Source organism: Agelaius tricolor, unplaced genomic scaffold (genome assembly GCF_023055355.1).
Source record: "Agelaius tricolor isolate 1412-34295 unplaced genomic scaffold, bAgeTri1.0.p SCAF_1, whole genome shotgun sequence".
Taxonomy (NCBI): Eukaryota; Metazoa; Chordata; class Aves; order Passeriformes; family Icteridae; genus Agelaius; species Agelaius tricolor.
Window position 1 is genome coordinate 63577345 of NW_027269261.1, and position 25839 is coordinate 63603183.

General features: G+C 38.2%; 1 protein-coding gene across 3 annotated transcripts in view; it reads right to left on the reverse strand.

Annotated features, from left to right (window-relative positions):
- The window catches only part of NKAIN2 (sodium/potassium transporting ATPase interacting 2), a 518720-nt gene that overhangs the window by 57958 nt on the left and 434923 nt on the right, over nucleotides 1–25839 (reverse strand). For all 3 annotated transcript variants that reach the window (XR_011680776.1, XR_011680775.1, XM_071437552.1), the window contains one exon: nucleotides 18261–18461. Coding sequence is in view for 1 of the 3 variants with exons in the window: in XM_071437552.1 (XP_071293653.1) it covers nucleotides 18261–18461 (201 nt within the window). In the remaining 2 variants the exon portion in view is untranslated. The remainder of the gene's footprint in view (nucleotides 1–18260; nucleotides 18462–25839) is intronic.

The window sequence follows — 25839 nt, forward strand, 5'->3', positions numbered from 1 at the left end:
AGCAGGTATTGTGAAGGGAAGGAAACAATGACAAAGTAACTTTCAGAAAACTGTTGCTATTTTAATGATAGTAAAACTGCCTGAGCACTAAGCAGGCTACAGCTGGTATAATTAACAGCTGTTACATTTGTCAGTACTTCAAAAATGATTAGCAGGTGTCCTAGTTGATTCGACAAGTTCATTAATCATTGGAGGCTTTCCTTCAAATTGGCTTATCAGTCTTAATGTGCCTTCACTACTGCTTTACAGAGAGCAATAATATTACATGGAGTATTATAAACATAAACAAACTGACATCATGTACCCCAATGGGCTTAGCATCTAAATAACAAGACAAGCATGCACAGTAAAGACAGCATGGAGCAAAATCTGAGACAAAGTATTTGCCATGAGAACGAGACAGCAGAGAGTTTCAAAGCAGATTTTGGAACACAGAGTAGTTTCTAAATGGAGTGGAATGGTTAGACAACAAATGGAAGTTGTATGACAAGGAAAAAGATTAAGGTGGTTGTAGTCAGAATCCTTTACATAAATTTGAATTTTTCAAAAGCTTTAAGATAAAACATAAGGTTTTAGGGTGATTCAACAAAGATGGTGAAAGAAAAACTGCACCATTTTGCATTAAGGACAAGGAAGACAAGGGAAAGGCTAAAGAAATAAAGTTATGGAAGTGCAAAACTGAACTCTTGGGAAATGATAGAAAGAGGAAATACAATTTAATGAGATAGAGCATCTAGAGCATCCCCAGTGAGTAAAGGGAAAAAGAGAAGTAGCCTAGTGTGCATGGAAAAGTTTCAGAGGTGAGAAGAGGATTCAAGTGATTAAAGGGCACATGATGGGTGGATTTTCTTGTGGCTTTCAGTTGTTTTGCTTATTTTTGTTTTGTTTCCCTTCTCCTGGAAAATGAAGCAATTTGATCCTTTCTTAAAGACCCATCCTCTAGCAAAAATTTCTCAGGTGTCATCATTCAGACCACAGAACAGAACTGACCCAATGAATTCATTAGGGAACTGAGCTGACTTCCAGCTTATTCTGACACATTGTTCACTGGCAGTGTCAGAGACTGGGTTCTGAAGTTGATGGACCACTGAATTATTCTGATGTCTATACCATGTCTATAGGACATGGTCCTTGCTGATTTTCTACAATTTCCTATCCAGACAGCAGACACTGGGTCTGAAGCTGAATGCAGACAAACAAGTGACACAAGGCATAAATCTTGACAATTTTTTCGCATGTTATAAAAATGTTCTACTGCACATTGGTTAAAGATCTCCTCTGTATGGACTGTGGTGAGTTCTGCTTCATTCATTTCATACTCACACAGATGTGTATGTGTGTTGCATAGATGCATATTCTTATTTCCTACATTTGCTCTTCTCTGCACTGTGTCTACCTTGCTACGAGAGAGCATCATTTTTTAGGAGTCCTGCATACTAGTTTGTAAGTAGGAATAGATGTCAGCTTCAAGAATCCTAGCTGACCTCATGCTACTTCCAAGCAGGGCTAAAGGTGCTGTCATGTCCTCTTTCTGTCTAAACAGTAGAGATGTGAGTGAAACTTGCTACTAAATTTTAGAGCAAAATACTGAAGTACTGTTCTAAAACTATGCTGGCTTCTGCCAGATATTCCTAAAGCTTAACATCTATTTGTACCTTAAATCTTGTGTAGTCTTGCACTATTGAAACTCTCTGACTTGATGGATCCCAGAGGTGGAGGGAAGATGTTACTGTCGCTGGCAATAGTTTTACTCAAGTTGCCTGGGTAAAAGAGATATTTCTTTGCCTATCCTGAATGTCTATGGCAATTGAAAAGTTCCATTACAAGAAAATGGTGCTAAATTCTGTCAAAAAGTGAATTACCAAGACAGGAACTGTTACTAAAAAAGGAGAACAAACTTTGAAATGTTGGGATAATTTGTGCACAGTTACTCAAAGGTATCATCAAGCAGACACTATTTGTATGGAAAAGCAATTATTACAGGAAAAATGCAAGCCTGTAAATGTAACACATATTGCTTTCCTATGCTTTTTATGTAATTGGTATCATTATGCTACATAATGACACCAATTACTTAAAAATTAAGCACACAATAATGCATACTTCATTTTATTATATTCAGATAGAGTTCCTATCTCCAGCACTTCAGGGCCAGACATCCTTTAATAAATTCTACATGTGCCTTCAGTATTTTCTCTAGGGCTGTATTTTTTAATGCTAACTCTTTTAGTGGGGAATCTCAGGCATAAAAAATTAAAAAGGTCAATTTTATGATGAAACACATGAGCCTGGATATTCTAAGTGGCACCCTAGACTGCAGAAGCTAATTGCTTTTTGACTGAAGAACTCTCTTAAGTGCTCACACTGGAAACAGGTTCATGTGAAAAGCAGGATGCATCTCTACACTGCTTCCAAGCCTGCTGGGATTTGCTGAGATGAGTGACGCTGTGAAAAATAGAAATCACCTGGAGCCTGTTAATATCATAATCAAGTGAAAGCACAATTACTGCTGTCTTAATCCATCTGTCTGTATGCATCCGCTCCACTTCCAATCACCTGCTTTATTCACTGGTGTATTATTATTGAGATGGCATTAAAAAATCTAAGGCATGCAGATTCCAAATTGCTATATGCTCTTCCACGTCAGTCTGTCTGTGTCTGTCACTTTAGTGAGGCCATTTGTCAAGAAGGAGAGCAAACAAAGGTCGCAGATTGCATGAAGTAAAGCCAAAGTACCTTTGTGTGTGGAGGCTGGCTGAATGATGCCCAAATTTAAGTTAGCAGATTGCAATTTTGACAAGTGCCATTTCTGTTAAATGAAGGGGAAAAAAAGTCAAACAAATGTACTGAATTCTAACAACTCCTGTAAAGCTCAGTAATGTTCAATAGATGCCACGTCACGTCTCTGGAACACTAAGGTAGCTTTGGTAAACAAACATAAATTTGTAAAGTATGATGGCAGTTCTGCAAAAACAATCTGACATGATAATATGTTTAGTTTTTTATTTCACCCTGAATGATGTTTGATAGTGTAAGTGATCAAACTGAGTGACAAGAATTCTACATAATAAAATAAAATTATAACAACAACAACAGCATCAACAATCAAGCAAAAACAACTGCAACAACAAGTAGTAACTTTTAATTTAGAATAAGAAAATGCTAACTGAAGCAAGAGTATATTTTCAAATTTCAGTAGACAAGCTATAGGGAGGAATGTTGAACAACTGAAATGTTCACCATTTCTAGCTAATAGGTCTTTTTCAGTGAAATTTAAGTGAAACTTAATCTCTCAGACATTCTTTTGAAAAAGCTGAATATTACCATGTGATTCTCTGATTTGCTAAATGCTTTGCATAGAAAAATATGAGATCCTAGGATTCATATAAAAATTCTACATCTAGAATCAAAGAGACTCTTAGAAACCATTTTGAAGAGCATCAGGAGAATGGGTTTTGAAGGTAATTGTGGATACTGGAAAAGAATGGTAGGTTCTTGTACACCCCCTTAAGATATTAAAAATGAAATTTTAAAAACAGTTAGCTTTCCAGAAGTGATGAAAAACACACTTTTGTGTTTATGTGCACTAACCAGGAGTTAACTTGTAATCCCTCAGCAGTTCAAAATTCCTTGCTCTTTTCCAGTTGACAATCTCTTTGGGAGAGAAAAACCTTCAAACAGTCTTTCAAAGGAATGTTACTTTTTCATTTCAGTGAAGTTTTGTTTAAACACCTGAAGTTAGAGGAAGAAATATAAACCTCCTGAATGGTCTATGCAGCTGCATATGCTGACTCTAAAATGCCACCAAGTCCCTCCATGAGGCAGCTAATGGCACTAATGCTCTTCACACTGCCTTCAAAATTCCCCCCGAGACTTGTTCAAAGCTCTGTGCACTGAGTCAAGCTCTCTAAGGAGCTATGGATCAAATGGAGCCTGTTGCTCCTAAGTGCATTAGGGCTGAGGAAGACGCTTTTGCAAAGTTCAGCTCCAAGTCCAGACCTGTGATGAGATCAAAATCTCCAGATCAAACCTTGCTGGAGTGCACGGTGCTTGTTCAGTCCACTGAAGTCAGCTGCCATCTGTGGCAGCCCTTGTCTAGAAATCCCTTGTCTGGAAATAGCTGTGATTAATTTTGTTTTTCTGGAAGTTTGTGAATTTTTTTTAGTTATGGGTCTCACTATCCAAGGCAATTCCCAGTAAATGCACAAAAGGATAATACTTGCATGTGGCTTTGGAAACAAACCTGTTGGATCTGTTGGATTTTTTTGTTTGTGGCAGGTCTTTTGTTGGATTTTTTTTGTTTGTTTGGTTTGATTTGGTTTACAAACAATTACAGGAAACAAAAAAAAACCAACCAACCAACCAAAAAACCCCACCCTCATTCCTTTTTCTTTCTCAGGTTCTTTTTGACTGCTTTAATGAAAATAAATCAGAGTTTAAGGAAGCTAAATGGCTACACAAACAGAGTATTTCAGGATAGAAAATACAATGTACTGCAGAGGGATTTGGTTCATCCACACATTTAAAAATCATAGCATTAAAATGACTACTACTTCTGGTAATTTTTAGGATCTTCATAATGAACCTCTCATAGCAGTATTATTTCCAGAATCAAAAAGAGACAGAAAATGCAACATTATTGCTTACCTATGTCTCAGATATAACCAGTATAATAATTTTAATGTGACTAACCTCTTCCACTCAGTCAGAGCTTCATAACTCATGTGCAGAAGACATTTGGAAAGACTTGATGCTTTAAAAATGACAATTTGTTTCTTTCATGTAATTCACATTTCTGTAAAATTTGCTGCATCATTATATTCTGATGGTTGCAGCAGGAAGCAATAATCATGGCAAAAAGAGCTAACAGCCCAGGGAAAAATCCTTTTCTTATGATACACAGTGATTTTAGAATGATCTTTACAAACCACAAAGCCACTGAAACCTAAAATGTAGGTTCAGCCAGAGTACAAAACAGTGATTTAGCAGCTTAACATTTTTGAAGATGAGATCAATTCATGCAGTTTGTAACAGAATATGTTTTCAAAAGTCTGTCACAACCTTTGAAATGTATCTGGGTTATGTATTTTGTACCATTGGTACCTAGACACAGCAAATTTTCTGCAGGCATCTCTAAGGGAGAATCAGGAGGCTGCCATCTGAAAATGAGGCAAGCACCACCAGCTGATACAGCAAATGCCAAGTGGCCATTTAGCAGTGCCAGCTCATGATAGACTCACACAGAAAAACTACCTGCCCCCCTTCTCCCTTTTGTACCTAAATCTTCAGGAAACTAAATCACTTCCTAAAAGCAGGGATGGAGAAAGCAGTCTATTATTCCCTGGCAGCCCACAAAGGATTGCCCATATTGACAACCTGTTTTGTGTAGGCAGGCTGCAGAAGCAATAAATCCTATTAACCTGTTCAAAGTCAAATGAAGACATTTAGAAAACAGAACTGCTATTACATGCAGCGGTGAAAGAAGAGCATATCAAAGAAAGGTTAAATGGCTGCACCAGTATTAGATTATGCAGTTACAACTGTAAAATTCCCCCAAACCTTTCTATCACCTGCTCCTGCCCTTCAGGATATTAATTATATTCCCCTCAAGCTAACTAGCTGACCATTTAAACATTATCTTTTGTTCTGTCAATGATAATTTTCAAGATAAAAAATCAATTTCAAGCTAACAGGACTTCTGTGGAAAATGCTTATGTTATACTATGGTTTTGCTAGTGCACACTTCCTCTGTCCAAAACATATGCCATTTTGTGTGTACAGACCATTCTGGAGATTTACTGTAATTATGCCATGATGTGCTTATTGTTATGGATTCAGCAGCCTTTCTGCCTCTCTACCTGTTTTGTTTGAGAGCAGCTGCTAGCTTCAAGCTATTGCCTGCTTCCAGCAGCAGAGGCTGAATGAAGGAGTGCTTTCCAGGGAAGACATGTTTTGAAACAGACATACTGACAATAAACTGGTTCACTGGGGAGGCATAACATTGACTGGATAAAAGTTGAGTAATCATTCTGTGATAATTTACTGAAACTGGGTGCAATTTGCTTTAAAATAGAAATTCCCTCTGCTGCTGATGTTGGATTTGGAGGACTTTTACTGATAAAAGGGTGGCATTTGCTTTTATGAAGTAGCTGATCTTTGGAGATTCATTAAACCTCATTATTTTTTCTTATGCATAAGTGACTGTTAATACTTATTCACTGAATGAGAGGAATGGGAATAATGGAGTTGTCTAAAGCAAAGCATGACAGTGCTTCTCTTCCTCCAGCTCTCTCTGCTTGTTGTGACTGAATACACTGAACTGAATTACCAAGGAAAGCCTTGATAATCTCTTGGGAAAATGGTGAGCTCTTCAGGTGAGGCTGCCCAGCATTGCCTTAATTTCTGTGCCTGGTTTCAATTATGAATCAGATGTGTGCAGTCAGTCCAGCTCCTCCCAGAGCTGCTCTTCCGAGGGAGTGAGGAGGATGTGCTGAGGATCCAGCCCCTTGTTGGTAGCCACTTCCCAGAGCATTCCCAGGAAATAGGGCTATCTGAACAGCAGTTCCCCTAAATGGAAGGTAGGGAATTGCATCCTAGTCCCGGATCTATTTTTCCTAATCTTTAGGAAAAGAGTATGTGGAAAAGGAAACAGTTAAATAATTAGGTGCAAAACAATAGTGCAAAAATGTCAGAGATTTCTGTGCTGTGTTCTTGTTACAACCTTCTCGCTGGAAATGGCACATATTAATATTTTATTGACTTGAACCTCTGGGGTAGATTCCAGATGTCACTACTTGATCATTGTGAACATATAAAGAAAAATAAATTCTGTCATGGTGATGCTGAATTCCCATCTATGGAAACAATTGTTACCAGAAGACAAATGCTCCTGTGGCTTTGTAGATGCCTTTTTTTCCTCTGGTTGTGATTATGCACACACAACTGATCTGCCTGCAGAAAACATGGACATACAGAAGGAAAATGAAGCAGAGGAAAAGTCACAACATTTCATTATTAAATTTTATACATTAAGAAATAGCCATTTCCTTTACTGTGCTCAGACCAGAATAGAGGCTGACAAAGCTCAAAGGTAGAGTTGAAAGAATTCTGCCTGCTGGGAAAAAACCTGCTCCAATGGTTTTGAAAACATGAATCACTTTATGCCAGTCTGTTTCAAGCAGCTGGGTACTGCAAAGCTGATGTCTCAATAGTGCTGCAGATTAGGTGAAAGGTGCTGCTCAGGGGCACACCTTGAAAGCCCCCAAACACATCAGAAGTGCATGTATGTGCTCTGTACCTGCCCAGCTGGTTCTGAAGATAACATCTATTAAAGGAGTGGTGAGAATTGGCTGATGTCTACTGAGAATACGAGCAAAGAACAGATAACCTCTGATTTCAAGGGAAAGTAATTTTCTTCAGTTAGATGGAACAATGACTTTTTCACTAATGAATATTACCTGCCACTTAGAATCTAGGCTTCAGGTGGAAATTTCAGAAAATTTACAACAAAAAGACTCAATTTTCAATCTCAGACTCTAGTTTCCTTAGAACTGCAGAAGTCAGAGAGCCAAGAATCCTTAGGGCATGTCTGCAGAGGATCTTCATTGCATGCATTATTTTGTATGCTACATAAGCACTAAAAAATTAAGACACAAGATAAACTTTTCTCTCCTAGTACTAGGATTCCAATTCATGTTTCCTTCCTTAACTGCAAGGTCAGAGTCCACTGCATGACTCAAACACTAGCTGGAGATCTAGGTATCATTAGTGTTGCTAAATGTCCAGGGAACATCAACTCTAAGTGTGCGATTGCCATGACCTTGAGAACATACAGAAGTGTATATAGACACAGTATCAACTGAAATAACCTACAGACTGCCTTCTGACCTAGAGACCAAATGGTATAGCACAGCTTATGTTCACACAAATAAGCTCTTTTTCTGCCTCAGAACAAGATGAGCAGATCCAAACTGGCTATCAGAGATACTCCCTGGTTTGTGCTACCTCTGTACCCATGGCCCAACAGAGTCTGGGACAGTGATACTGGTCTGGGCTGAATGCATGGCAGGGCCTTTAGCAAAAGTCAAACATTCTGAATAATCATGCTGCGGTTTTTAGGATGAGCCCTGTCCAAGTATAAATGCACTATGAAAGTCCAGAGCCCAAGCAGCCAGCCAAAAAAAATCTACCAGAAAACCAGGTGCTATGTTAAAGATCACTTGCCTGCACTTTAAATGACCACTATGACACTGTTATGTTAAGACAAAACATTTCAGAGCTGATGCATTTTTCAAAAGAATCATGTTCCTTCAGAAAATTCCCAATTAGCTCTGATCCTGAGATTGCAAGAGAAAACTTAATTTATCAAAAATATTGTGAGCAGTTTTCTGACCCCAATACCTTGGCCTGATTCAGACACTTATTCCAAGGGTTCTAGGGTACACAGTTGCATGAAAGCAAGGTACTTTTAATTTTTTTATTTTTCTGGAAGGCAAAAGCCTTGTTATGCTGTCTGTGCTAGAAAATGGGGGAAAAATTGCAGAATTCATAATGTCATATAATTGTTTTTATTGTACACACACTAAAGAACAGGGACATCTAAATACTTTCTACATTTTTATATTCCTTAGTCACAGTTATTCTTTTTAGTGGGGTAGTTAGCTCTACCAGAAGCACTCAAGTTGTATTATAGAATTTCAGGAATCTATCATTGATCAGTGCCTTCAATACAGGTTCAGTTACAGCTGCTGACATTGTTTACCTTTGGTGAATTTTATAGATCAGATTTTCAGAATCATGGTATTGTGACCAGAATAGTCATGACTAAAGCTGCAAAACAGTTCACTCTATGTTTTCATTAACACTATACTTTTATGTGCTCAGTTCATCTTCTGCTCAGGAAGCTGTGCTAACAGCACACAAAAATGAAATATGAAGCATACTACCTAAAGTACACCATTGAAGGTTCACCAAAAATTTGAGAAACAATCATAGTTCTTTTTCTGGTAGATTTTTCTTTTTAATATGTTTGTCTCTATAATGAAGTGAGGAAGTTGGCTGTATGTTTTATGACTCTCTATATTATATTCAGGAAAAAATCACCTTAACTCATGAACTGAGTCCTCGTACTTCCAGAATTAGAGGGGCTTTTCTGGGATATGAAGCAAAATGGCAAATGCCACTTTTGTATCAAGCAGAACAAGACAGTACTATAATATCAGTACTATAATATCAGGAATACCAAACATGGAGACACTGAGGTATAGCTGTACAGTGGATGGGGTTTTCAATATTTCCAAGAAGCAGCCCTCATTTTTATTCTACCTTCAGAACCAGCTCAGGAATGGGGTTGGTGAACCTGGCACTTGACTATGAGTTTTCAGTATGAAGAGGTATTGCTTTTTGTTTAACTACATGTTGTAGAGGAATACTTATGATTATAGAAGCTTGTGCTACTTATTATTATTGCTGTTCTTCTCAGTACTATTTTTACATCTCAAACAAATGTAATAAGCTTTTTCTACCTTGTAAATTCCTTTGAATAGAGAGAAAATCAAATGGACTAGGCTACTTATCCAGAATCTCTTCAGAGAGAGGCTCACCAAGACTAGGTTAAATAGACCCCAGTCCAATTCATCTGACCCATGTATAGCTGGAACATGTTCACGCGCAGCTCTCATGCTATGACAGAGAAATAAAAACAGGACTATGCCAGTACCAGAACTGAGGAATAATTTAAATGCCAGTTGTGGGAGGCAGCAAGTCAGAAGGAAAGCATCACCAGTCAGCACAGCACCATCTAGATCACACAGCCCCCAGACAGCCGTGAGCCACTGAACCTGGGGATCCTTAATCTCATTGCTCTGTCAGATCACTACAGGGTCAGCCAGAATTCAGAGTCCCCTCTGTCAAGAAACACATATGAGGTGATCAAAAAAAATTCTCAGGAAAATTCCCTCTGGCCACAAAGTAATGAGTCCAATGTTCAGCTCTTTGTTTTCATAATTCCAATCTCACTCAAAAAAAAAAAAAAATCACATATGCTATTTGCCTTTGGTACTGCAAGAGCATCTGTGAGAAGCAGAACTGCTTCTTCCAGTCTCTTCCAGTGCTGGTGCTGTTGTCTTTCTCTCCACCAGGGAAATAAATCTTTCAGAGACAATCCTGTTTGCCTTGGTTAGGGAAGACTGTTTAAAGCTGACTTCTCTCTTCTGAGTTGGAGAAAACTTGTTTTCAGACAATTACATAGCTTAGCTTTATACAAACACAGCTCATTAAGAAGGGAAGTTTTCAGGAAAATGAATGAGTACAATTCTACTGACAAAGCAACCTACTCATTATGAAAAACGTTTATGCTTTGATGTGTAAAATTCAGTTTTCTGCAAGAAGTAGTGAAGATATGCAGGTAAAATTTGATAGAAGCAATAACAGATAATACATACAGATATAAAAAAAAATCTCTTACAGAAATCCTTCAAAATACAAATGACATATGTTGTAGCATTATTGTCAAACACAGAAAAAGCAATATACTGTGCTCTGAGCCAATGTCAAAGATTCCTGAACCTGATGCCTGTCTGCTAACATGGCAAGTCAGTGCTATTAACACTTTACAATGATTCATACCCTCTTCACATTGTGCTGATTTTGCCCAGTCCCACAGTGAAAAAAAGACTTTCTAAAGTACCAATCTATATCATTAGGAATCAATTTTCTTTCAACCATTGTATTGCCTTAGAAAAGAACCTTGCTTTAATTAAATAATGTTATTTTTCTCCATTAGGTTCAAAGAGTCACAACTTAATTATATGAGCTCTTATCTCTTTACTCACATATAAATATTCTCACCACTCTAAAAGCACAGGAAGAGACAGCTGATGTGCAAAGTTTGTGAATGAATATAAGCATGTAGAAGAGGTGGAGGCTCTTGACAGAAGGGAGGTGCAGGAACAAAGTTATCAAGGACAAATCTAAGAACAGGCTTTTATGTGCAAGACGTACTTCCTGCACAATTGATGACCTTTATATTGGGTAAAAAGGACTGGAAAATTAAGAACACAGCATTAGGTTTACTGCTGCATTTGATGTTTTGCAAGAGCTTTGCTGCATTTTGTTTTTTCCCAGCATATCGCACTGTATGTATTTTGAGCAGAGGAATGGAATATGCTGGTTTATTGGCAGAACACAAGGGCTACATCAATTGTTACTCTTCCTAAAAGATGAATATTATCCATCTGAGCACATTGAAGGCTGTTACTACAGTACAAGTTTTCAGAATACTCCTGTGCAGCTCTGTCAAAGGGACCTGCCTGTTTAATTTTAGAATTTCAACTTGGATTATCCAGGGCAAACCTCTGTGTTGTTTCGACTCATGAATATTTTGGGAAACATGGAAACACTCTTTTGCTGTTTGCCTCATTCTTAATGACATTATTTGATGGGCAGATTTCATTTTCCGTGCATTCCTGTGACTACTTTCCACATCTCCCCTGCCTTTGCTGTTTTGCCTCTCCTTGTATCATGCAGTCTGTCCTGCTGACATATCTGCTGCCTGAGTCTTTCAGTCTTGCTCTATAATTTGCTGGTGTATCTGGAGGAAATTCTGGCTTTTTGCTATGCTCAGGTGTTACCAATATCTTCTCAAATAAAATTAAATTAAAACCACAAGGAAAAAAAAAAAAAAAAGAGATCAAATGTACTTCCCTAGCAGAAGGCTTCTTTTCTCTTTCTACTCTACCTTACAAGCTCTCTCTTTAACCTTTGGTGTCCTTCTTATACCCTCTGATGTCTTACTGTGAGTCTCAGCTTCTGAGGAGCATCCTGCCTCTCCTCCTGTGCCATGTCTTCTCCTTGCTCCTGAAAATGCCCGCCGCTGAGATTATTTTCCACCTCTTGCTTTAAAACCTCCATTTCTTTTCCTTAGTTTTGTCCAGTGAAATTCAACTACTTCATTCTCTTGCAAGACTCTCTGTGGCCTGTCCCACCTGGCTTGTCCCCTCCTGTCAGTATGAGAGTGCACTGCTAATGAGACACCAGCTTCTTGTCAGCTAATTCCTAAATTTCGAACTTTCACACACTTCTGTCTTTTTCTGCTTTTTAAGATAATTTTCCAGCAGATAAAATTTATCAGAAGTTTATTTATTCTGAATCATAGGACTTTTTTATCATGCCTACAGGAAAGCTGACAATGGTCAAACAGGAGGTCCAATGAAACTTCAAACTAATATTCCCTCTCTGTCTTCCTGTTTTTTCCTCTTTTCCTTTCCATATGGGCTGGCTGGCTTGTTTTATACTTCAAAGTTTAGTTCTTTTGGATGGGAACCACTGCTTTTTTTTCTAATCATAGTTCCTCAGCACTGTTGAGGGCCTTTAAGTGTTAGACTCTGAGTAACGTATTTGAGCATGGAGGTCTAAAACACATGCAGATAGTTCAGTAAATATATTCTTGTAAAAAAGCACACTTTTACTGAGTACTCCTATCTCTCTACCCAGGCTTGAAGGTATTTAATGCCACCTGTGCTATGCAAACATTAAAGATTTTAAGACTTTCCTATTCTAATTATTAATCCTTAAGAGAAGCAGGGAACATTAATGCTATTCTATTGTTCTAAGTGCTTAAATACATATACAGACCACCTTTCCATAATATTGGATTACCTGCAATGTTTAATGGAATTGTCCTGGGCAGCATCTTTCTGAAATATTTAAGAACCACTGTTTGTATAGTACAGACAATAATTGCCATGAATTAAGCACCCTGCCAGAGGTTTTATGGTAAGTCTGCAACAGAGCAGAGATTTTGAGGCTGGCGTCCTAAGTTCATAGCTGTACTATTGCATCTTAATAACACAGTTATGCTTCATGGTGTTTTAAATCCATCTGACAGCATCAGGGCTTGAAAGGTATTGTGCATGATGCAAACTTTGCAGAAATCCAAACACTATACATTTACTGTAAATACTATGGATGGGTAATTACATATTTCAGATTTTGAAGCATGAAATAATAATTTTAATGATTGCATGAAGCATATACTCAAGCAAAAATACAGGAAGGAACAAAAAGAAATTCAGACTAATATATAGCACATAAAAGTCAGTGGACAGGATCACTTTGAAAATGGTCAATACTTTTATGTAAGAGTTTACTTATGGTTTTATTTATTCGGTATGTAAATTACCATCAATAATGCAGATGCAGTACATAAGAAATGCCTTTCTTCCACTTGTTTTACTGGAATAATATTACACAGTCCATCTTTTTGAGGGCTATGTAACTAAAACCCAAACTGGCTAAGGTGATGCCTTCATATTAGTCATATTCCCATAACTCAGGCACTTATCTCCACTAAAATCAATAGATTTTTGAGTGTGTGAGAAGTAAAAGACAAGCATACTAAATATTTTTAATCCTGTGTTGGCAAATAGATTTGTAATTCTGTTACACTTATCTCCAAGGCTGATCTCTAATTTGCATCTTTTCAGAGTTTTGATCTACAAATGGGTTTTAATTTGTTGACTTTTGCAAGAACAGACTTGTGGGAGTGAGGGCAGGTCATGCATAATCAAAGAGTAAAACAAAGACAAAAGAAAGATGCAGAGAATCTGAGCTCAATTTCTGTATGAAATGCAATTAACATTATAATTTCCTTGTACCACACAAAGACCTTCCTGTACTGGGTGTCCTGCATATTTAGGGGCTTTTTGAAAGATTCAAGAGATCTCCATCTAGGCAAATGCTACAGAGTCTTATGAAATGAACATGAAAAATTTAGGCATGCTTTTCTCTCTCTTCTGCACTTGGAAAGAGGCACAGAGCGATGACATGATTTCAAAAGAACATTGTGATAGATCTGGAAGCAGAACCCTCTGACCTGAACTGCAGCTCAGGGCCTGAACTGAAAAGCCTCTCGCCTTCTCTTAAAAGACAAGAGTTCAACGAACTGTGGAAATGAAGAAAACTGTACATAGGCTCTGTAGGTAGAATTAGACATTGATATGTGTGAGTGCTTAGAAACTGCCAGCTTATGAGAAACTTCCATCTGTGTGACAAAAGGCTGGGATGAAAATACTATTTACATGCAGAGCCAATGACTGCCTTATGCTCTGACATGATATGCCAAGATTAACAGTGGTGTATGACCTGCACTGTGTCCCTCCCAAGCACTGCCCTCCCCATGGAGAAGTGGCAGCTATACCTCCTATTGTTTAGAGGTAGGAAGTTTCAGTCAGACTCCTCTGCAGATACCATACAGAATGCAGCTCAAATAGCTGCAAATCAAATCCCCATTAGTACCACTGACCTCATTCTTTACCTGGAATAATTCCCTCCAGAGATCAGTCATTTAAGTATATCTATCCTTGATAACCCAGTAGGCCTGAAAATGAAATAGCTTCTCTAATGCAAGCAACAAGAATCAATAGCCTTTAAACACACAGGGACACTTTATTGCCTGAAGTATATGAGTATATGAGTCATGCCATCACTAGACCAGTTCATTTTGGTAATTTGTAGACATAAGGACAGGCAGAGTTGTGGTCCTTGCCGAGCATATTGGATGGATCAGATGCTCAAGACTTGGGAGCTCTGTAAATGAGACTTCCCTGGGAGAGAAGTGCCTAGTGGAGAGTATGTGAGCACAGGTGTCGTGGTTTGAGAGGAAGTAGGTTTTCTGGGATATGCTGTGGTCACCAATAGGTGTTCAGATTTTAATATTAGCACCTGGTGTGGCCACTGGGCACATGGATACGCCTCTGAGAACACGGGGTTAAAAGCAGAGCTCTCCCCTGGGAGGCTCTCTTGGGTTCCGGTGGGGAAAGAGTTCGGATCTCTGCCCCAGCCCAGCTGCTGCTGCTGGGCGGGCAGGGGAGCCATGCGGCCGGGTGAGGTAGGCCGGGGCTTGGACAGAGAGGGGAGGTGAAGAGGCCCCCGAGGATGGAAGGGTGGGAGAAGCACCAGGAGGCATCGGGCAGCCACCCCCAGGAGAGAGAGAGAGAGAGAGAGAGAGAGAGAGAGAGAGACTACAGCCTGTGCCTGTGACTGCTACCTTGGAACTTGATACATGTGCTGGCAGCATGGCCGAGAAGGAGAAGAAGGGTGGGGTGCAGTGAGAAGGTGTCCGGCCGCTTGTGGGAGCTTTGGGCGGGCAGAGCCTGAGCTTCTAACCCTTTTTTAGACAATGAAAACTTTGCAGAACATTAACCTTTCCTAGAAGAGAGATACAGATGAAATGGAAGAAGGAAATGTGCAAGTGTGAGAGAGGTCTGGGCAAGTGAAAGATGCGGAAGAGTAGAGAAGAATCTTAGGTGGGAAGAGATGATGGAGTGGTTTTAGCTGGACTCTTCTTGCTATAGCCATGGACAGAACCATGTTTCCTGTGACACAGAGACTGCCTCCAGGGGGAAGGAATGGCTCAGAGCCAAGAGGGTTCAGTGTTGAGACCCCTCGGCTCCAAAGGGTTAATTCTGGGGAGGACAGGTGTCCCAAAGGTGAGACTGTGCTCTTTTTGGAACGTTACAAAGCATCCTTAAAAAGACAACCCTAGAAGCAGCTCTGGTCCATGTGTAGTGGTGAGAGCACTGGACATGGAAGGAAGAAGTCACGACAGCAGATGTACTCCGGGCGGTGCCACCAGTGACACAGAAACACACGAGGCTTCGATTGTGTTTCCAGGGGAAGCCCATGGTACAAGAAGGACTCCTCTCCTCTTGATGAACTGAGGATTGATTATCTAAAGAGTGGTGATGGACTGAGAGTTGAAATTTGGGGGATGGATGTATTGGAATTTGGTGGGGAGAGGAGGAAATGTTTCTGGAGGGTTTTCATTTTCCCTGTGTGTTTCTTTTTACTTAGAGTTGTAGTTTAGTTAAAGTTTTTTTTTCTTTATTTCGAAGTGGGGGCCTGCTTTGCTTATTCCTGGTCACATCTCACAGCAGACACCAGGGAGAAAGTATTTTAATGGGGGCATTGTGCCAGCTTCAAACCTTGACAACAGGCTACGTTAGGGGTTAGTTCTTTCCAACAAGAATATTGAATTAGTTGTGGCCAAAATTATGCATTTTTTCTGCATTTATCAGCAAACCTTTAAATAGCTGTTCCTGTCAAAATGTGATGAAGCTAAGATCTCACCTTAGCAGATTCAGCTGTGATATTGATCAAGAATTGGGGAGGGCAGGAAATGAGGAAGTTGTTCCATGGAAATACAGAATCACAGATTCACAGAATTGTTAGAGAAGGAAGGGACCTCTGGAAATCATTTAGTCCAACTCCACTGACAATGCAATTCTGTAGGAATTCCACTGACTGACACAAAGAAAAGAAAAAGGGGGAGGTATATATTAGAAGGGGGTCATAGGTGATTTGGAAAGCCTGTACTTCTCAAGTACCTTAGCCAGTGGGGAAAGATAGAGGGAAATGGGGCTGGGAAATTAAGATAAAAAGGAGGTTGAGTCCTCTAACAATTTGAGGGACCCCATGGGAAATGCCCATGACCTGTCCCTTTATTCAAATAAAGTAATAGGACTTCTCTGTCTCCTTTTTGGATATAAACCTCTGGTATTTGTGGATTAATTTTCCTGACACAAACAGTATCTTCTCTTCTTACTTTGTGTTATGTGTCACTGAGCTTTACCAGTTAATTCCTCTGTTTCCCATTTAATCACATTTAATATGGGAGTGAATTTACACTAGCATTTCTAATAGAAAAAAATAGCCACAATGGGAAATGTGAAAGTGATGTCAACAGTAGTCAAGCACAAGGTTTGTAAAATTGACCCATACTTATGCTGTGCAGCTTTTTACCAGTGATAACCACATTTGGAGTAACATGAATGGGAATACAACACAGATGTAGTTAGCTACAGCTAGCAGATTACTAATGGCTTGTTATTTTGAAACATTACTCTGACTTGAAAAGAATGAGATTATCCAAAACCACAGCTCTATTTAAACACAGACGCACAAAAAAACCTTGTTGAATCAGGAACAGAACTGGGCTTGAACTACATACACCTCAAGTTTCTTGTTCACCGTTCATTAAATTAAAAAATAAAAGGCAGAAAAAATAGCCTGGTTATCTGTTTTTAAAGGCTTGAGGGTAGGAGGGCTCTGCAGAGGAGAGGGCAGGCTGAATCAATGGGCCAAAGCCAATTTTATGAAGTTCAACAAGGCCAAGCGCCAGGTCCTGCACTTGGGTCACAACAACTGTAGGCACTGCCACAGGCTGGGGATAGAGTGTCTGGAAAGCTGCCTGTCGGAAAAGGACCTGGGGGTGCTGGTCAACACTGACTGAACAGGAGCCAGCGTGTGCCCACATGGCCAAGAAGGCCAATGGCATCCTGGTCTGGATGAAAGGAAATTAAGCTTGCACCAGGGAAACTTTATGTTGGATATTAAGAAAAAATTATTCACCAAAAGGTTTGTTGAGCACTTTAACAGGCTGCCCAGGGTAATGGTGTAATTTCCTTCCCTGGAGGTATTAAAATATGTGCAGATGAGTTGCTTAAGAGCAGGCTTTAGTGTTGGACTTGGCAGTCCTGTGTTAAGGGTTGGGCTTGATGATCTTAGAGGTCTTTTCCAACCAAAATTATTCTATGAAGCTACAATTCCACGAGTCAAGTCTGAGTGTTATAAAATGCTGGGGAATAGATAAATGGAAAAGTCACCCACTTTTTGGATAACTGTGAGCTCCATTATACATTATTTCCCCCAAGCAAACAGTTTTCATCCCTTATAAATTTTCTGCAGTGCAACAATGGATTCTTGTACTCCTATAAAAGATTTAAGATCTTGGGTTTTGATTTTCATATAAGTGTAACTTTTTCTGGAGGGGAGGGAAAACCCCTCCCATTGTAGTCTAGTGTCAATTAATGCAGTTAAAAACAAATTGATGAGTTTGAGTCCTGTGAACTGATCAGGGAATCTATTTTTACTGTTGGTTTGTCTTTTATATTCAATTTCATATTTAATTTGGCTTTCACAACAATAGCTGTAACTTGCTATTATGTCAAAACTTATATATTACAGTATCAGGAAAACAGAGTGTGCCACGTCATTAGTTTTTAGTGCAATAATAAATATGTATGTTGGAAATTTTTGCATGCAGCTATCTTGAACTGGCTGAATGACAATGGAGTTTCATAACTAAACTAAAACCTAAACCCAGGGTTTGTGAGTGAGTGCCACAACCATCCACTATTCCAGTAAAGAAGAGAAGAAATCCTGAAAAGGTAGTGGAATTGAAGCCATTTGTAAACACTTACAGCAAGGAAGATCTGAAGAGAGCTGTGAGCCACTTCTATGTACTGGTATTCGAGGAAACACCCCGAGACAGTGATGTAACGATGATCCTCTGGTGCCCAGTCCGGTGCTGGGGTTACTGAGGTCACGGTGCAGCCTGGCCCATTCTCCATCCACCAGGAACGGTGCATTGAGATGTTAAAGGTCAGAATGAGATCTGTTTCCTGCAGAAGAGCAAGAGAAGAATTATTGTGTGGGGATGGTACCCTGGTATCCAATGCCTCAGCAAGGGATTTCACAGCATGCATAAAGAAGCAAAGAGCTGCAATAAAACTGCGCTGGCACATGAAAGTTAGTGGAGCTTGCCTGCTGCAAGCAGAAGTGGCTGTACCTTGTCAGGCAGAGATGCTTTGGAGCAGAAAAATAATCCTGCAAGCCAGGATCTGTTCCTAGAGATCATGGCAGCCTAGACTATAGCACTCATTTCGGCTGATTGCCCATTTTCCAGTGGATACCATAAGGATTGATGACCCATATTTTGTTGATCTGATGTACCAAACTGTACAAAAATCCCCCAGAATCAAGCCTTTGTACACTTTAATATACACACGTCATCTGCCAGGAGCTTTTTCTAATGGACCCAGTGAAGGAGACCTATGGTAGCTCTGCTGAAATATTGGAGAAGATTGAAGAATCCTGTGCATTTGCTTGCAGGCAAATCTCTTTACAATGCCTCTCTCTGATTTCTACTTTCCTAGGACCCTGTAAGGAAAGAGTGAGTGTTGCCTTGTCTAAAGACTACTGGGCTAGGTAAAAAGGAGGGGCAGAGATGTGCAACCTTTGACTCCCATACAGCTAGGGTGATGGAGTAACTAGTCAGCCATGCCTTCCATTAGGATTGCATTTATAAATAGTTCATAAAGGATTAATAAATTATTAATACACATCATAAACAATACTACGGATATTACTTTCATAAATTATATGTGGTTGCACATTGCTTGATGGTGTTACACATAGCTATAACAAAACTATGGACTCTGTAGATTCTGTAATAGCCTACAGTGTTTACCAACATTTTATAAATAATTTATGACTGTAACCTCATTGTAAAGTGTGACTATCTAGTCTGTGTGCACATGTGCTCAGTCATGCAAAAAAAGATTGCTTTTAAGTAATGTCTTTGCAGAGCCAAACTCTCCCCACACCTAACCTACATTTTTTCCAGCCTGTTGATGTCATTAATAATTAAGATTCTCATAAAGATTTTAAAATGTAACTATTTAATTAGACTTACCGTGCCAAAAATAATAGAATGCTATTCTGTAGCACATAAGTTGTATTCACATTTCTTTCCCTTCAAAAGAGCTGTTTTTTCAGCCTCACTTATTTCACCTTTTTGCACTAACTTATGAAGAGGTAACTCCCTCCAGAGAGGTTTTGGATAATGTCACGTGTCAATTGGTCTGTGATTGCACTTGACACTGCAGTGTAGCTTAATTTTTTTTCTCTGATTTACAGTTTGTACCAAAAGTATGATTTAAAAAAAAAAAAAAAAAATCAATCGCTACCCTGCATAAGCACACACAGCTATCAGATGGCAGGAAGGACCTAAATATGTTTGCAATGAATAATTACCCTTCATTCCCACAACAGTCAAATCCAGCAAATAATGAGCTGTATGAGAAAATTTAAAATGCTTCATATGAATTTAATCATACAACTAACTTAAAGCATGTTTTAGTTTAGATCGAAACTACACCAAACATTTCTATAAACAATGCAAATTTTGCCCAGATATATATATTGATGTATGGTTATAAGTCTTCATCCCCAAAAACCATCTCTTTTCTCTGGATCCTTCCCTACTAAAGCCATAGACACTGGAAAGTGTCTGCCATGTGTTTCTTGGAAATGGGAATTTTTACCTTTTACCCAAGCCAAAAGATTATTTTTCTTTCTGAAGGCTGCTACATCCCCTCAAGCAGAACACTGGTCTTCTCACTTGGTGTAAGAAGTTGTAGAATGGACATCTTTGGAGTAATTTTGCTTAAAGTAATATATTTATTCCTCAATGACTGAAACTGGAATTCATCATGTTATTGTCAAAAGAAGAATTCAGCCATTCTAGTTATCATGGAAAATTTGAAACCTCTAGTCTCTTATCAGAGATGCAGCACAAATGAATAGGACTCATTGTCTATTTCTATTTTAGCATTTGCAATACCTTGAGAAGAATCATGATGGACTAAATACATTTTACAAAGTGCAGACTAGGAATGAAAAATGTATTCCTTGAAAAAGAAAGGGATAAACTGGCTTGCAGGAACTGAGTATGTTATGCATCTGCCAGATGAAGTGAAAATGGATCAAAACTGGGCTCTGTGTGTAGAATATAATTTCTCTAGGGGTAGCTATTTTTGCTTACCACAGATTCAATATTTTAAAAAATTATTAGTTAAAGCATAAGTAAATTTCCAAGTTACATGGGAAATATTATTACACATTAAAATATTTAAGATTACTTATATAAATAGAAACTTCACAAAATCTAGCTTTTTCCCATCCCTGAATTTATCCTCAGATGATTTTTTGAAATATTTACACTATTCCTTTGCATTCAAATAATCTTTTGGCAGTTAAGTAATAATAATAATAATAATAATAATAATAATAATAATAATAATAATAATAATTCTATGGCAAGTCACAGCTTCGAATCTTAAAGAACTTTGAATAATGTGATTTAGAAGGCTTTTTAAAAGCAGTTGTTACTTTTGGTATGTACTTAGTCTGTTAAGAAAAATGGTCAACTTCAGAAAGCAAAACAATAAAACATGAAATCTGGTTGTGTAAGATTAGACACCATTCATATCTCAGGTCCATCTTGGATGGATTAAGAATGACAATAAAATAAAATCATGAGAAGTCAACATGTAAGTCAGACCTTGCAAATTCCTATGCCCAAAATATCTGGGATCAGAATAAGCATAGAAGGAGCCTATTAACTACAAAGCTGCTGCACAGCTAAATCTCAGGTATAAGTTGTTACGTTGTGCTTTGAACTTGTCTATAACCTTCAAGCCATGTCCCCTTTCATGCAACCATATTAGCAGAGCAGTTCCTGTTGCTCAGTATTAAAGGTCACCCAGCTTAGGAAAAAGTTTCCCTTAGTGAGAAAACACTTAAGGAATTGAATCCCCTTTTAGAACTGTGGAATCTAAGAAGGGGATGATGTATCTATCATTAACATCTCTTCTACTGACAGCATTTAGAACTATTTTTTGACAAACTCTGCTTGCTATTTACTTTGTTCACTGTTTGAATACAGTTTTAGTGGACATAGACAAAGTCTACAATGGAAGCTGAGGATTTATTATGCTCTCTAGTGCATTTGCCGTCTGTTTCCCTTCCAACATCTGTGGCTCAAACTTTGTTCAGGGAAATGCAGAGAAATGGTCTGATAAGCCTTGAAGCTATGAAAACTAACAAGAATTGTTGATACACATTGGGCAAGCCAATATGTTGTTGTTCAAAGTCTGTATGTCAAGGAAGATTTCATTATCCTAAATTCAACAAACAGCTGCTTCCTTTGTGGACACAGAAATACATCTGTAAGGGCTTTATTGCCGATCACTGTGCTGCTTTTGTAAATTCTGCTGCTATTTGTAAAGCTTTTTACAAATTGAAAATTGGTGCATTAAAGTAGATTTTGATACTCATCAAGAAAAAATCCCAAAGGAAAACATTTTGTAGGACATCTTTGCTGACATTCTGAAGATGTGTTGATATTTTTAGTGGTCAGGAAAAGTACTGCTAGATTAGACAAATCTTGAAGTTTGGAGGTCTCAGAGACTCAGATTTCTGAGATTAGGATATGAGACATCTTCAAATTACATCTGTAATTTTATTTCAGCTTAGTGGGTAAAAATTTCAGCTCTGATGGTTTGGTACCTATGTTTAATACAGTAGATGGCAACCTTTTTGGGGGTCAGCTGCACAATGCATAGCATTTTCTGGCTGAGGAAAGCTGATAACAGAACATGGCAACATAAAGCTTTGTAAAAGCTGCCCAAAAAAGAATAAAAGCTTCTTTGTAATCAGACACAGCAGGAGGAGACCAGTGCTTAAAAGGAAGACAGCTCTTTGTGTATTGTATTAGTACTAGCACATATTAGTAAGTGTGCTGTCTCTTTGCAGAAATCACAATATATTCCTGTTTCAATGATTTTTGTTGGTTGCACCTCAGAGAAGCTGATTCCAAACAGTGCCATGAGAAAAAAGAGGCAGGAGTGGTCCAGGGTGATTCTCCTTGAAAGTCCAGGAGATCTCCCCGACTCGGGGAAGTTGAATTGTACTGATTTCAATGGTTGTGGCTTGCTGTGTCATGGGAAATGATTTCTTCTATTTTTCTAATTAGGAATTGCTGAAATCTGTGCAAACCTGCCAAGCTTCTGTACATCTTTTGTCAAATACAACCGTGTAACTACTTGTTCCATTTATCAAACTCAAACTAGCAAGAACCGGCTGCTTGGAGAGAACAATCACACAAGGTTTCAGTGATAAAAGATCAGGGTCTGAAAGCATTTGTAGTTCTGGATGCCTAGGATGCACCAAGGCCTCTACAGGCTTTTTTTTTCTTCTGTTATCTCACTTTTCCACTAAAACTAACTCCCACCAGGCAGTACCATTTTCTCATGCAAGCAGACTTTTTCCTGTCTAAAGAAAAAACTCTCCTCACTGAAGAACCAAAATAAAGCTTGTCAGCTGTGTGGTTGTTTTTTTTTTTTTCCTTTTAAATGCAAAGTTTATATATAGAAAATAATTATTGTCTAAATCTGTAGGGAAAATGGATATTTCGTTTCATCTCATTTGGGTGTTTTCCTCCCTAATTTTTGTATATATGTGATGTTTTCCCTTTAATTTGATTTTTTTTTCAGTAACCTGGAATTCCCTTCTTTAATTTCCTCTTGTTAAACCATTTTTTACTAGTATAATTGAAAACTGTTTACAGAATTTGATGTACCTATGTCATTAATCAGATAAGGTTTAACCAGTTTGAATATACCTGACTGATATACTTCTGAAGCTCATCAATGAAAAATGGCAAAAATTGTCCCCTCGATAGCTTTTCTCAGTATTCTATTTCTCCGTTAAAAATGCTACAAGTATATTTTAAGTGATTTCCGGTGTGCCAACGTACTTCCGAAGGATTTAATTATAAATTTCCCAGCATGAAAGAGATGACTCAGATGTCCTGATTTTCTTCTCTAAAATGAAACTAGAATATTATATTTATAAAATACTATAAATAATTCTCAAAAAGCATGGACACTGCTATACAGAGCTTGACAATTATTATTCTGTTGTATAGTACATGTTGATTATCTTCTGAAATTAGTAAAGGTACAATTAATGTTATATTAATTTAGATCTCTATATTTTTCTAGTAGTTTAATATGTACATTGAAAAATCTAAAAAATTTAATCTGCTCTGTTTCTACTCACTAAAAAAAGACAAACCACCTGCTAGGCTCCAGAATATTAATTTAATTAGATCAGTGGTATCAAGACTTTTTATTAACATCATTCTTCAAAAAATTTATATCTATTTAGTTCTTCAATTAAAATACAATGAAAAAGGAAGTAAAAACTTCAGTTTATATTGCTAGGTTAACATGATTATTGTGCTCCATGAATATTACTCTTTCATAAATTTTTTTTCATATTTAAACTGAATATTTTTAGAATGTTCTGGACTAAGATCCATTGATTTTTTTCTTGTGCAGAACATGCGAATTTAGCCCTTCACAGTAGCCCAATGTCATTTATCACGAGGACTAGGAAGTTGCAGTCAAATATAAATTTCAATTTAGCTACTATACATATTTACTGAAGATCCTGAGAAGCATTATTTTTGTAATTTCTTGGAAAATTACTTTCTGGAGGATGTAAGCTTGTGCAGTGATAAAACACACTGAAATGGAAAGCTAACTATATAGGCACTCACATCCCATAGTAGTAGCTAACTCTGTCGAATCTTATTTATTTCACACTGTGCAGTAATCAAGGATATCATTCTGAAATTGAGAAAATTTGTTTAAGGAAATTGAGTTAAATATAATACATTGTTTTGACAAATTGCATTTCCCTGACAAAGACATCTCGTACCCAAGCTCTGAAAATGTGAGTGTACAGGGGACAGTTTTCCAGGTGATCTACATGGTTCTGTCCTTGGGATTACCAGAGCTCATCTGTGTCCCATGAAACAAAACTGGCAAAGACTTTTATGTTTGAACTAAAATCATTAGGATTCTGGGTCTCTTTCAGAAGTGAAGTGAATGTTCTGATAGGTTTCCAAACCCTGGTTATTAATACTGAGCTGAAAATGCATGATCACACCACTTTCACAATATATTAGTATCAGTTTTTTATGAGTAAGGCATAATGCTTCTAAAGATGCTCAGTTCATTATTTTGTTGGGACTGGCTTCCCCCCCCACTTTGTTTTTAAACAGTAAAGGAAGTATGAATCTCTCTTGGTTTACCCAGGCAAATACACAGATCAATAGTGCTTAGAATTTTCAGACACAAATATACATAACCTCTTAATTCTAAATAAAATCCCTCTAAGCACAAGTGTTGCCTATAAAAGACAAAAACTTTCCAAACAAGATTAAGAATGATAATGTGAAAAGCAGATCTTCAATGCAAGATTTCACAAGTATGCACAAGTATGGCTCTGCACATGCATACATTTGATTTACTACAAATTTTATAAGGTTAATTAGTGCATCCAATAACAGAGTAGTTGCCCCAGCAACCCACCCTTGAGTCTGTCCCTTGGAGTGCTTCCAGGGGGTTTTGTGCCCTATTTCTTGCTATGTCTTCCGAGTTCTAGTGCAAAACAGAGTGTTCTTGTTAGAATTTGTCTTCTTGAGAATAACACTAAACAGAATTTCAGGAATGTCTTAGAAAGGGTTAGCTTATTGTTCTAGATGTGTGAGAAAGGGCAGGAAAAGTACTGCAAGCTATATAACCATCTATTAACTGTCTACAAAGCTACAAGTATATGAAAAAATATATAAAAAGCAAAGATCTTTAGGCATTGCAAGGACATCTTATACTTGAATTGCATCCAAAAGACTATGCAAACCTTCCACTGAGCTGGAATCACCATTCTGAAGGCTGAATAAAGAAAGGTCTAGGCCTTGATTAAAATTGCAGCATGAAATTATAGTAGAGGAAATGTATTTGAATATGTGTATAGAGGCTTTGCCCCAGAGGTCCCAGTTGCCCTCGATGGGCTGCAGCTGCGATGTCCTTAATTGGGCTGCAGCTGTAACCAATGAAGATGACTGGGATAAAAGAGGGCGGGTAAGCCAGTCAGGGAGAGCCTTAGAGGAGCCCTGACCTAAGAGAGAACAGCGTGCAGCAAAAGGAGTCTGTGAAGATCTGCAGCCATGAGAATGCACCCAAGAGGTATGGACTTTGGAAATCTAATCACAACAATATGGGACTCTAGAAATAATAGAAGAAGATCAAGTGGTGACCCCGACATGATAGTTAGCAGAGCATAAGACAGCTGAGAGCTGTGGCGGCC